At 45.4% G+C, this 12,453-nt stretch overlaps 1 protein-coding gene across 3 annotated transcripts in view; it reads right to left on the reverse strand.

Moving 5' to 3' along the window:
* Positions 1-12,453, reverse strand: part of LOC134927811 (uncharacterized) — a 245,165-nt gene that overhangs the window by 11,625 nt on the left and 221,087 nt on the right. For all 3 annotated transcript variants that reach the window (XM_063922791.1, XM_063922789.1, XM_063922792.1), the window contains one exon: positions 8,780-8,864. In XM_063922791.1, coding sequence (XP_063778861.1) covers positions 8,780-8,864 — 85 coding nt within the window. The remainder of the gene's footprint in view (positions 1-8,779; positions 8,865-12,453) is intronic.

Here is a 12,453-nt window from a genome sequence, read left to right on the forward strand (position 1 = left end):
CTTTTCGTTCCTGGCTGACGTCATAAACACACCCAGCGTTCGCCCAGGCACTCCCACCGTTTCTCCGGCCACTCCTGCGTTTTTTCCGGAAACGGTAGCGTTTCCAGCCACACGCCCCTAAAACGCCGTGCATCCGCCCAATAACACCCATTTCCTGTCAATCACAATGCGAACGTCGGAGCGATGAAAATGCCGTGAGTAAACTTACTTTCTTCATAGTAAAGTTACTTGGCGCAGTCGCAGTGCGAACATTGCGCATGCGCACTAAGAGAATTCTCACTGCGATGCGATGAAAAACTCCGAGCGAACAACTCGGAATGAGGGCCTATGTGAGCATCTACCCTGGGAGCTACTTCCCTATTAACACAGTCCACAGGCGGAAGAGGATAGTAAGAGCCGAATTTTTTTGGTACTTTAAACTTCTTACTGGGCGTTTCCCATGCCTCTTGTATAATTTCCGTCAACTGACCTGAGTTTGGAAATTCAGCCTTTACTGTTTTTGGACGTTTAAAAATTGGAGCCTTAGACCTTAGCATAGGCTCTTCTATTTCTTCCATTTACAATATGGAATTCACTGCACAAATTAACTCAGGTATATTCACTGAGGTGCGGTGCTCCTCCTCTTTTGAGGCAGACTCAGAGAGAGCAGATTTGGCTTCATCTTCTGAAGTATCCTCGGGTTCTGAAAATAGGATTTTAATTACCTACCGGTAAATTCTTTTCTCGTAGTCAATAGAGGATGCTGGGGTCCACATTAGTACCATGGGGTATAGACGGGTCCACTAGAGCCACTGGCACTTTAAGAGTTTGAGTGTGTGGGCTGGCTCCTCCCTCTATGCCCCTCCTACCAGTCTCAGTATAGGAACTGTGCCCGAGGAGACGGACAACTATGAGAGAAATTTTACACAGATAGTGGGGCGAGATTCACACCAGCTCACACATACAAGGCAAACCAAGCTAACCAGCTTGAAAAATCAGCTACGGCTGAACAATATTACTTAACCAAGAACAAAGCAGTACTGAACCAATAAAGCACTGCAGGATAACGAAGCGTTTTACGGACTACGAAATACTATTTTCACTTACGTCCTAGAGGATGCTGGGGTCCACATTAGTACCATGGGGATGTACCAAAGCTCCCAGAACAAGAGGGAGTGCGCGAATGCTTCTGCTTAACCGATTGAACAAACTTTAGGTCCTCAGAGGCCAAAGTATCAAACTTGTAGAACTTAGCAAACGCGTTCGACCCCGACCAAGTAGCTGCTCGGCAAAGCTGTAAAGCCGAGACACCCCGGGCAGACACCAAAGGAGGAACCCACCTTACGAATAGAGTGGGCCTTAACAGATTTTGGACACGGCAATCCTGCTGTAGAATACGCATACTGGATAGTGAACCTGATCCAGCAAAAGATCGTCTGCTTAGAAGCAGGACACCCAAGTTTCTTGGGATCATACAGAACAAACAGAGTCCGATTTTCTGTGACGAGCAGTCCTCTTCACGTAGATTTTCAGAGCCCTTACAACAATTGAGGGCTCAGTAGCAACTGACACCACAAGAGGTTGATTGATATGAAAAGCCGACACAACCTTCGGAAGGAACTGCTGACGTGTCCGGAGCTCAGCTCTATCTTCATGGAAGATCAAGTAGGCACTTTTACAGGACAAAGCCCCCAACTCCAACACACGTGTAGCAGAAGCTATAGACAATAAAGTGACAGCCTTCCACGTGAGAAACTTGACTTCAACCTCCTGTAGAGGCTCAAACCAATCCAATTGGAGGAAATGCAACACCACGTTAAGATCCCAGGGTGCCGTAGGCGGCACAAAGGGAGGCTGAATGTGCAGTACCCCCTCCAAAAAAGTCTGAACCTCAGGGAGGGCAGACAATTAATTCTGGAAGAAAATGGATAAGTCCGAAGTCTGGACCTTTACGGATCCCAACCTCAGGCCCATAGCCACATCTGCCTGCAGGAAGAGGAGAAACCGTCCCAGTTGAAACTCCACCGTAGGAAACTTCTTGGATTCACACCAACATACATACTTTTTCCAAATGCGATGGTAATGTGTAGACCTTACTCCTTTCCTAGCCCGTATCAGGGTAGGAATGACTTTGTTCGGAATGCCCTTCCGAGCTAAGATCTGGAGTTCAACCTCCATGCCGTCAAACGTAGCTGCGGTAAGTCTTGATAAGAGAACGGCCCCTGTTGCAACAGGTCCTGCCGAAGAGGAAGAGGCCTCGGATCTTCTAGCAGTAGATCCAGAAGATCCGCGTACCAAGCCCTTCTTAGCCAGTCCAGAGAAATGAGGATTGCCTGAACTCTTGTTCTTCTTATGAGTTTTAGAACTTTTGGAATGAGTGGAAGTGGAGGAAACACGTACACTGACTGGAACACCCACAGAGACACCAGCGCGTTCACTGCCACAGCTTGCGGGTCCCTTTACCTGGAACAATACCTCAGAAGCTTGTTGTTGAGACGGGAGGCTATCATGTCTATTTGAGGTAGACCCCAAAGATCTGTCACCTCCGTGAACACCTCCGGATGGAGGCCCCACTCTCCTGGATGGAGATCGTGTCTGCTGAGGAAGTATGCTTCCCAGTTGTCTACTCCCGGACTGAAGATTGCTTACAGCGTCAACCCATGTTTTGCTACCCAGAGGATGATTCTGGTTACCTCTGACATTGCAGCTCTGCTCTTCATTCCGCCCTGTCGGTTTATGTAGGCCACCGTCGTTACATTGTCCGACTGCACTTGAATGGCTCGATCTCGCAGAAGATGGGCCGATTGGAGAAGACCGTTGTAGATGGCTCTTAGTTCCAGAATGTTTATTGGAAGTCTGGATTCCAGGCTTGACCACCTTCCTTGGAAAGTTTCCCCCTGAGTGACTGCGCCCCAGCCCCGGAGACTTGCATCCATGGTTAGAAGGATCCAGTCCTGAATCCCGAACCTGCGGCCCTCCAGAAGGTGAGGTATTTGCAGCCACCAGAGGAGTGAATCCTGGCTTTCGGCTGCAGACTTATTCTCTGGTGCATGTATAGATGAGATCCCGACCACTTGTCCAGGAGATCCAGTTGGTAGGACCGAGCATGAAACCTTCCGTACTATAGAGCCACTTATGAGGCAACCATCTTCCCCAGAAGGGGTATGCACTGATCAACCAATACCCGGGCTGGCTTCAGGACATATCGGACCACTGTTTGAATCACCAACGCTTTCTTCTCTGGCAGAAACACTCTGCACTTCTGTGTCGAGGACCATTCCCAGAAAAGACAATCTCCTTGTCGGCTCCAAATGTCTTTTTGGAAGGTTCAGGATCCAACCGTGTTCCCTGAGCAGATGAGTTGTGAGAACAATGGACTGCAACAACGTCTTCCTGGACGATGCCTTTATCAGCAGATCGCCCAGATATGGGATTATGTTTACCCCCTGTCTGCAGAGGAGAACCATCATCTCTGCCATCACCTTGGTGAACACCCTCGGTGCTGTGGAGAGACCGAATGGCAGCGCCTGAAATTGATAGTGACTGTCTAACAGTGCAAATCTGAGATAAGCCTGGTGCGACAGCCAAATCGGAATGTGGAGGTATGAATCCTTGATATCCAGGGATACCAGAAACTCTCCCTCCTCCAGACCTGAGATCACTGCCCTGAGAGACTGCATTTTGAATTTGAACACCTTCAGATAAGGGTTCTGCGATTTCAAGTTCAAAATTGGTCTGAACGAACCATCCGGTTTCGGTAACACGAAAAGGTTTGAATAATAACCCTTGTTTTGCATATGAGGTGGAACTGGAACAATGAACTGTGACTTTTCCAATTTTAGAATGGCTTCCTGTATGATAGCCCTGTCTGTCAGTTAGGCTGGCAAGCCTGATTTGAAGAATCGGTGAGGCGGGAGTTCTTGAAACTCCAATCTGTACCCCTGGGACATAATATCCTGTACCCAGGGATCCAGGCCGGACGACACCCAGACGTGCCTGAAATGCCCGCACCCACCAACTCTTCCTCCAGGCTGTGCGGTCCACCATCATGCTGAGGATTTTGATGAACCAGAAGCAGGTTTCTGTTCCTGGGAGCCTGTGGGAGCAGGCTTTTTGGATTTCGCACGACCACCTCTAAAGAAGGTGGTAGGAGGCTTGGACTTTTTGGCCTCAGCGGTCCGAAAGGACTACTAAGCAACCGTTTTCTGTGTAGGAGGTGTAGCAGAGCGAAGGAAAGGTAACTTACTCGTGGTTGCCGTGGAAATCCATGCATCCAATGCTTCCCCAAATAGAGCCTGACCTGTGTAGGGTAGGTTCTCCACACTTCTCCTGGACTCCGCGTCTGCAGACCATTGGCGTAGCCAGAGTCCCCTGCGAGCTGATAATGACATGGAAGATATCCGCGCAGTCAACGTACCCAGGTCCTTCATGGTTTCCACCACGAACCCTGCAGAATCCTGTATGTTACGTAAAAACAATTCAATGTCACTTCTATCCATTGTATCCAAATCCTCTAGTAATGTGCCTGACCACTTTACTATGGCTTTCGAAATCCTTACCGCCACTCCTGAAGCAGTGTAAATGGATTTGAGCGTAGTGTCAATCTTACGATCAGCCGGTTCTTTTAACGCAGTAGATCCAGGGACAGGTAAAACCATCTTTTTAGACAGTCTGGAGACAGATGCGTCAACAATGGGTGGGTTTTCCCATTTTTCCTATCCTTCCCAGGGAAGGGAAAAGCAACTAGAACCCTTTTTGGGATCTTGATTTTTTTCTCCGGGTTTTCCCAGGATTTTTCAAATATAGCGTTTAATTCTTTAGACGTAGGGAGGGTTAGCGAGGCTTTCTTATTGTCAGTGAAGTAAGCCTCCTCAACCTGCTCAGGTGGCGTGTCAGTAAAGTGTAACAAATTTCTAATGGCCTCAATCATGAGCTGCACGCCCTTAGCAAGGGATGCAGTCTCCCTCAGCACATCCCCATCACCGTCTGCAGTATCAGAGTCGGTATCCATGTCATCTTGCATAATTTGGGCAAGTGCACGTTTTTGTGGGAACATGCTAGGGGATTTTGCAGGAATAGGAACAGAACCTAACCAAACTACCATAGACTTCTTCAACATCTGCGTTTCAGTCTCAGTATTAGCTACCCTAGTAGAGATCTGAGAGATCATTCCTTTGATAGAGGATAACCACTCAGGATCAACAATAGGGATTTGAGACAAAGCATTAAATTCCTGTGTACATGGAATGAATTCCTCCTGAGAGGAAACACCTTCTGCAGCATATGAGAGAGAGTCCCTAGACATGGCTATGGGAGATATTAAACACACACACACACACACACACACACACACACACACACACACACACACACACACACACACACACACACACACACGCACAGAGATGTCAGACACAGTTTCCCCCCCCAAGTATGCCACAGAGAGACACAGACATTGGAGCCAAACCACACACAGCGCTTTCTGAGGTAGAGCTAATAAAACTATCAGCGCTATCTGTGTACCTTAATAGACTACACAGACTTTACACCCCCCCCCCCCCCACACCACCCCTTCTAAAACCCCTGGTACCGCACAGGATAGCTGGAATTGCTTGGAGGTACAGCTCTCCCTGTCAGCGTCTGTATACGGGAACTGCAGGCAGGAAAATGGTGCTGAACGCTGCTGGGTCCGCTCTGAGGAGAAACTCCGCCCCCCAAACATGGCGTTGCTTCCCGTTCTTCATTTTATTATACTGGCCTGAGGATGTCTGCTGGCAGTGATCCGGGGACCCTGACAGGCTTGCTGGCCAGTGTAGGTTGTAGGCGCACTATGTACCGCTGAGCCCCGGAGCGCAGTTAGTACTGCGCTCCCTACCCTGTTGCTGCCATCTTCACACCGGCTCCCAGCTTGCCAGGGGCGCCGGTGACTCACTCGCCCCTGAAATCATCTGGCTCTGTAAGGGGGTGGCGGCATGCTGCGGGAGTGAGCGGTCACCTGGAGCGGCTAACGATCAGCACACTCAGGAACTCAGTGTCCTGTCAGCGGAGATAGTAGCTCAGACCCCTCAGGGCGGACACTACACTCTCCCCCTTAGTCCCACGAAGCAGGGAGGCTATTGCCAGCAGCCTCCCAGTGCCTAAACTAACTCTTAGAAAAAAAAATTAACTAAAGAAGCTCTAGGAGCTCCCCTAGCTGTGACCGGCTCCTCCGGGCACATTTTCTAAACTGAGTCTGGTAGGAGTGGCATAGAGGGAGGAGCCAGCCCATACTCTCAAACACTTAAAGTGGCAGTGGCTCCTAGTGGACCCGTCTATACCCCATGGTACTAATGTGGACCCCAGCATCCTCTAGGACGTCAGAGAAAACAGCGTAGATTGTGAGGGAGGCACACTATATCTATTCGTTTTCACATCCCTAGGCCAGTCTGCCTGTAACAATGCTGAAATGCAGCGGAGGTCTGAGCCAAAGCCTGGACTTAGTGTGACAGCACATTCATTCATGGGGGTTGTTGCATAAATGCAGAAGGATTTTGTGGAAAACCCGTAACCGGAGATATAGCCGGAACAGCCAAACGCTCAGCTATATTCCAAAGAACATGTGCAAAAGATGCCCAAGGGGGTTCTTGTGCTTGTACAGGTTCCTGGCCAAAAGTTGGTTGGTCAACATGTTTAAGGTTTGTGAACCTATGAGTTTGCACACAAACCATCCTGCATAAAGTCCTGAGGGCCTAACCCTGCTTTACAGGACAAACGTGATATTAATGTAGGTGCAGGTGCTGCATTATTAACATTGCCTCGTGAGGACATAGCAGCAATATTATTCACACATCAGTGTAAACATATGCAGCAATGTGACAGCCTTCACTTACAGTAGATATAATTAAAGTGAAGTACAATCAGAACTCACCCTGTCTGCACCATGGATAGAAACAAGCTGACAGAAAAAGAACTTTTAAAGTCAGTCAGACAGCAGCACTAGCAAACAGTCACACATCAATGCATGAATATACATTTGCAAATAGGCACTTATTCAACTACCCAGTACCACAAAAGTAGGTAGGAAATCAGTACTGTATTACCTAGCTCCTGGGAGCGGGATATAGGGAGACCAATGTATATAGACGCACAGCGACTATGACCGCACATATGTACACAGTCGCACATTTGCATTAGGCACTTAATTCAACTACGCAATACCACAAAGGTAGGTAGGAAATAAGTGCTGTATCACCTGCCTCCGGAGAGCGGGATACAGGGAGACTAGAAACCGGCTTCCTTAGTTCGATATTGCCGCCAGAAAAATGGCTATCAGTAACAGACAATCCAGTGAACACAGCCGCACAGCAACTATAACGCACCATGTGTACTTAGCCTCATTGCGTCTCAGATGGAAGCGGGTAAATACAGTTCATCGCAGGAAACACAAAGGAAACTGGCCATGAACTGGGAGGAGGGGCGACCAGGGGAGGGCCTTACTCCACACTACTGACATCTACCCCAGGGTTGTATGGCCACATTAATCTCCAGAGCCTATGATCCCTGAGATCTAGCGCTAAGAGGTGAACGACCGCGTCAGCGACTGTCCCGTATTCTCCACCCAAGACCGTAAGATTGTGTTAAATGTGACTTAGACCGATAAGTGGTCAAGACGCCTTCTTCCACGTGCTCCAGCCTGGCATAGCCAGTGTGGACCTACTGGCACCCACCATAACACCAGCATCTACATGAGGGTAACTGTTGTTGCGACACCAGCGGGAAGTTGTTGGAGCGACCTTTGCAAAATGTGTTTAAGCTACATAGCAAAGGTGCTCAAAAAAAGGCTATATAAAATAATAAGTTTCTTAAAAAACCAAAAGCTTGTGGCTGTAACAGTTTCTACAGTGGTCCGGCTCCTGCCGCACCAAACAAAAAACTGAATTCCCTGGGCCAGGAGGTGGAATTATAGGGATCTGAAATGTTTAACTGTTTGGTGCCCGATACTCTCACGCCACCTGCAACCCAATGCATATCCTGTGGATCTACTGCTGTGGATCTACTGTGTACCCTAAAAGAGACAAAAACATGCTCCAGAAAGGTTTTTATTCCCAGTGTAAATTGATGTTTTTATATCAAGTTGTTTTGGCATAGCTCTGTTTAGGTCACGCACAGGGCACCAAGCTAGTCTCTGTTCACTCCATCTGGGAGAAAATAGAGGTTTACTCACTCTATATACAAATGCTGAATACCAGCTGCAAAGCCGGATTCCTTCTCGCTCCTGGGTGATCTCCTCTTTTGACATATCTAAACATGTACAAATACTTAGAGAAAGAAGGAGATGCAAAGGGGGAAGTGGTGGACTTTATAATTTTTAGGTCAAAGCCACAATATAAAAATTTTTAAAAAATCAACAGGTTTGCTTTAAGGAAAAATACCAACTATGTAAATTACTTTGCTCATAGAGAAATCAAAAATTTCAGTTGCTGCATTGACCATTGTGTGGTTAAGATTCATCAGTGGAAAAAAGAAACAATTTTTATTTACTGTAAATGTAAGTACATACAAATAGTGTCACATTGACGCTTTGAGTATCACATGAGCTCCAGTCAACAATGAACACTGGGTTCCTGTCACGCAACAGCAGTAGTAGTGTGACAGGAACCAATGGTTGCCTATAATATGCATGCAGGAGAAATGTATAGTAGCCAGGGGCTGGTGTTGGATATACAATGAGCGTGCAAAGCACCAGTGGGCTAGTCCCTTATTAATGAAAGCTCATATTGATAAAGTCAGTAGCTACAAAGTATTTTACCGAAATACTTACCACGGGTACTAGGACTACTATGAGATGTTGTGTGAAGACTCGTACAAAGTTCCTCAGTTGTCTCGTGTTCTGCTTCTGTGCAGACCTTAACAAGTAATTGAAATGAATATCAATAAAATATCTGCCTTACTTATTTTTCAGTATCAAAATGCATTTTACTTTTTTCCCCACAGACCAGCCAACAGTTAATTTAATATAGTCTAACATTACATGTAACACCACATTATTAGACATTGGTACTTACCCACTTCCAAACATCAGTGTCAGAACACATGCAAATAACCAAACTCAAAAACACATTCCATTGAAACAAGCTTAATTCATTTATAAGCACTGCAAAATGCATGGTGACAAACCTCTTGACTCTGTTCCTTCTCAATAGTGCATACTATAAATCCTTTGTAATTACTTGTCATCGTTCTCTACTTAATACTGCAACATTATCCACTACTTGGTTAAGCATTAATCGCAGTCCACAACTCAGTGGATTGTTCTGCACAACGGAAAGTCACCAGAAGTCAAGGGCTTGTGCTAAAAGAACCAGGCACCAGGTCATCTGCTTGTATGTTTTTTGGACTTCAGGTCTGTCTGGGGCTTGGCGATGGTAGATGATACGATAGTGTAGTACAAATTGACATTAGTAAAAGCCAGAACAAAGAAGACTCTAAATTGATTTTGGTTGGAAGGTCAAGGCCATGACAGAACATCCCAGACTTTAGCGGGCTCTGCCTGAATATTGTTTCCTCCAACCTGATGCCAGAGGTAGTGCCTCTGCCATCTACAGCTAACAGGCGGATTGTCAGGCCTACCTCACTAATGCGCTTGAGAACCAGGATGACTTGCCCATGAAATTCTTAACACTCTTCCTAGAGCTAATCAAACATCCACTGGAAGGTATCTTGGGGCATTTTGTATTCCGAAGAGAATGCCAGTAAACTCTGATATCCCAAAGTGAAGTGATGAAAGCAAAAAGTGCCTGTGCCCCCCTAGTAAAGAGTCTGTCAATACCCTTTACTAAGATCCAGGGTGGGCACAGGGTCTAATTTATGTTTGTAGGCAAATGCGATTGCAAGTCTCTAGGCTACGGATCTGCTAATGTTAGCAAGTGACTCTGACGCCCAGAAATAAGAGATGCCCACCGGACTCATTGCAAGCTCAATCGCAATTTGCGTACATTAGGGGACTATATGCAATTACGAAGAACATCAAAGCTGAGGGTTGGTCTATGGCTATGCAGAGTGGCCACAGCAGTAGCGACTACGACTTCATGTATTTGCACATATTATCACGCAGAAGTTACACGCCCCAAAATAGTCAATGACAAGCCTGTTTTCCCAACCACACCCCTTAAATTCCCCGTTACCACCGCTGAACAGCCACTTCCTGTCACTCTGCAACAAAGTTCTCAGTGCAAGCAGGATAGCAGCACCCGATCACAGCACATGCTTTGTTTGTCAATAACCGCTCTGTTGTGTGAACATTGGTCATTACATACAAACATGAATTAGGCCCCCAGAGCACTGCCCCCAGCTGGTCTAATTGGTAAAGAGAAAATATACCAGGAGCTGATGTGTAAATGAGCCCAAACTCAACAAAACTAATATATACTGTATAATCTCGTGTACTTCTGAAAATTCAAATTCATAATGAAAGTGTCCTTTTAAATAGTGTCCAGTCTCAAGTGATTAAAACAGGTACATTCGGCTTGAGCCTCATTGGTAATAATGGGGGTTGGTGCATCCCCACACACCCTGAAAGTATATCCCTCCACCAAATCACCCAAAAATAAGGGCCAAATGGCCAGTTATTAATTGATATAAAATATATTGTATTCGTGATAAAATTATATACAGGCTATTACAATGTATTTACAGCATAACAAAATAAGGCAGAACTATGCAAGAAAGGATATGAGAAGAATTCCCTTACAGGGGCAATCTGCCTATACTGTATTCAGTTTTAAGATATAACTTTTAATTACTATGCATCCAGCTCGAGGCAGGATAAACTTAGTTAGGACATGAACAATGGCACTTAACACCAAACGCATTTCATCCGTATAGATGGACTTCTTCAAGTGTATAACAAGGAAAAAATATAACCGCAATTCATTGGCTGTTCTTAAGAATGTGTTTGCTTATAAATATAATGAGCAATGACTTCAATTAAAAACCAGGGAGGTCCTAACAGTCCTCAAGAAAAAAATTGTATGAAGTCCAAAGGATAGGATGAAACGCATTGGTATTGGGACGTACCATGCATCCTGACTTTCCCAATGGACTAATAAGCTCTATTTTATTCTTGTATATGTGCTACCTGCCTTTTGCTGCTAAATTATTTTAATTAAAAACTGTGTTTTATCTAAAGAAATGTGCTTTGAATAGTTTCTATATTGTTCCTAATTACTAAATCACAGTACTCATTTTGCTTCATATGCAGTTTTAATGGTGCACACTGTTTAATTTTTTTCCTTTTATTACATATACCTTTACTTGTTAGTCATGTGACCAAAGACAAATGGAGTAAGATATGTAATATTTTTTTTCCCAAATTATTATTGTTTCTACACATCACAGGGTGGCTTGTTCACCCAATTATTCTGCACACTAGTAGGCGTGTTTTTTTCACTTCCTTTGTTTCTGTTTTATTCTGTATTTTTGCAGTATATTGTGTTAGAACAGCGACTCATAACTGAGGATTGTCATTTTTTATTATTTTTAAAAATTCACCACCTGGCACTTGTGAATTGGGGGAATACATGTGCGCTTTTCTCCATAGTTTAAAAATTACACACCACTAGTAAATAGCCTGTTAAAATGATGGAACAACAGTATTTTCAGCGCGTGCGGCCATGCGTGTTGGAATGAAACATTTAAATTGCTTTGTCGAAACGATATGTAGCAGGAAAAACACTTGAATTCCTCCAATAGGGGTGAAGAGCAGCATCAGCCTTTAATTATATAGGATATGCCCAACACTAGAAAGGCTGTTACATCAGGTGCCGGTTGGTTGGAAGCTGATAGAGACACAGGGAGCACTAACAGCACCATTGAAAGGCAACAGTCCCTGTGCTGGTCACTAAGAGAGTCGTTTGCTGAGGGTCACTATATCCAGCAAATGACTTATTATTGCCTATTCCCATCCATACACTTTTAATAAACATTGATGCCCCCTGGAGTAAGACCCTAATGATCCTGGTGAACAGACTTTCCCCCCGTGCTCTGCTATTCACTCTGTGGATAATAGGAGTTTTTGGCCACTTAACGTTGAATCCTTTTCTCTTAGGCAGACTGGGGAACAATGAACCATGGTATTGCAGGGTGGGGCTGGAGCTGGCACATAAATTAAACTGTAGCTTTAAAAGTAGGCTCATCTCCCTGCATCCCCATGATTCCAGAACTTTTTTTTTTTTTTTTTTTTAGAGTGTCCAGATAGGAGTAGCAGTAACCTAGTGAAACTGTTATAAAGTTATAATAATCAAACAAACCAGTAGAGAATAAAAGTCAAGAACCAAACCTTGCACAACTGGGCATGAGGCAGGGAACACAGTGTCCCCCTGCCTGCTTAAGAGAAGAGAAAAGGATTCAACGGTAAGTGACCAGAAATCCCATTTTCTCTTGCAGCAAGCCTGGGGAACACTGGACCATGGGATGTTCAAAAGCCACCCCCAGGGG

Source organism: Pseudophryne corroboree, chromosome 5 (assembly GCF_028390025.1).
Source record: "Pseudophryne corroboree isolate aPseCor3 chromosome 5, aPseCor3.hap2, whole genome shotgun sequence".
NCBI lineage: Eukaryota > Metazoa > Chordata > Amphibia > Anura > Myobatrachidae > Pseudophryne > Pseudophryne corroboree.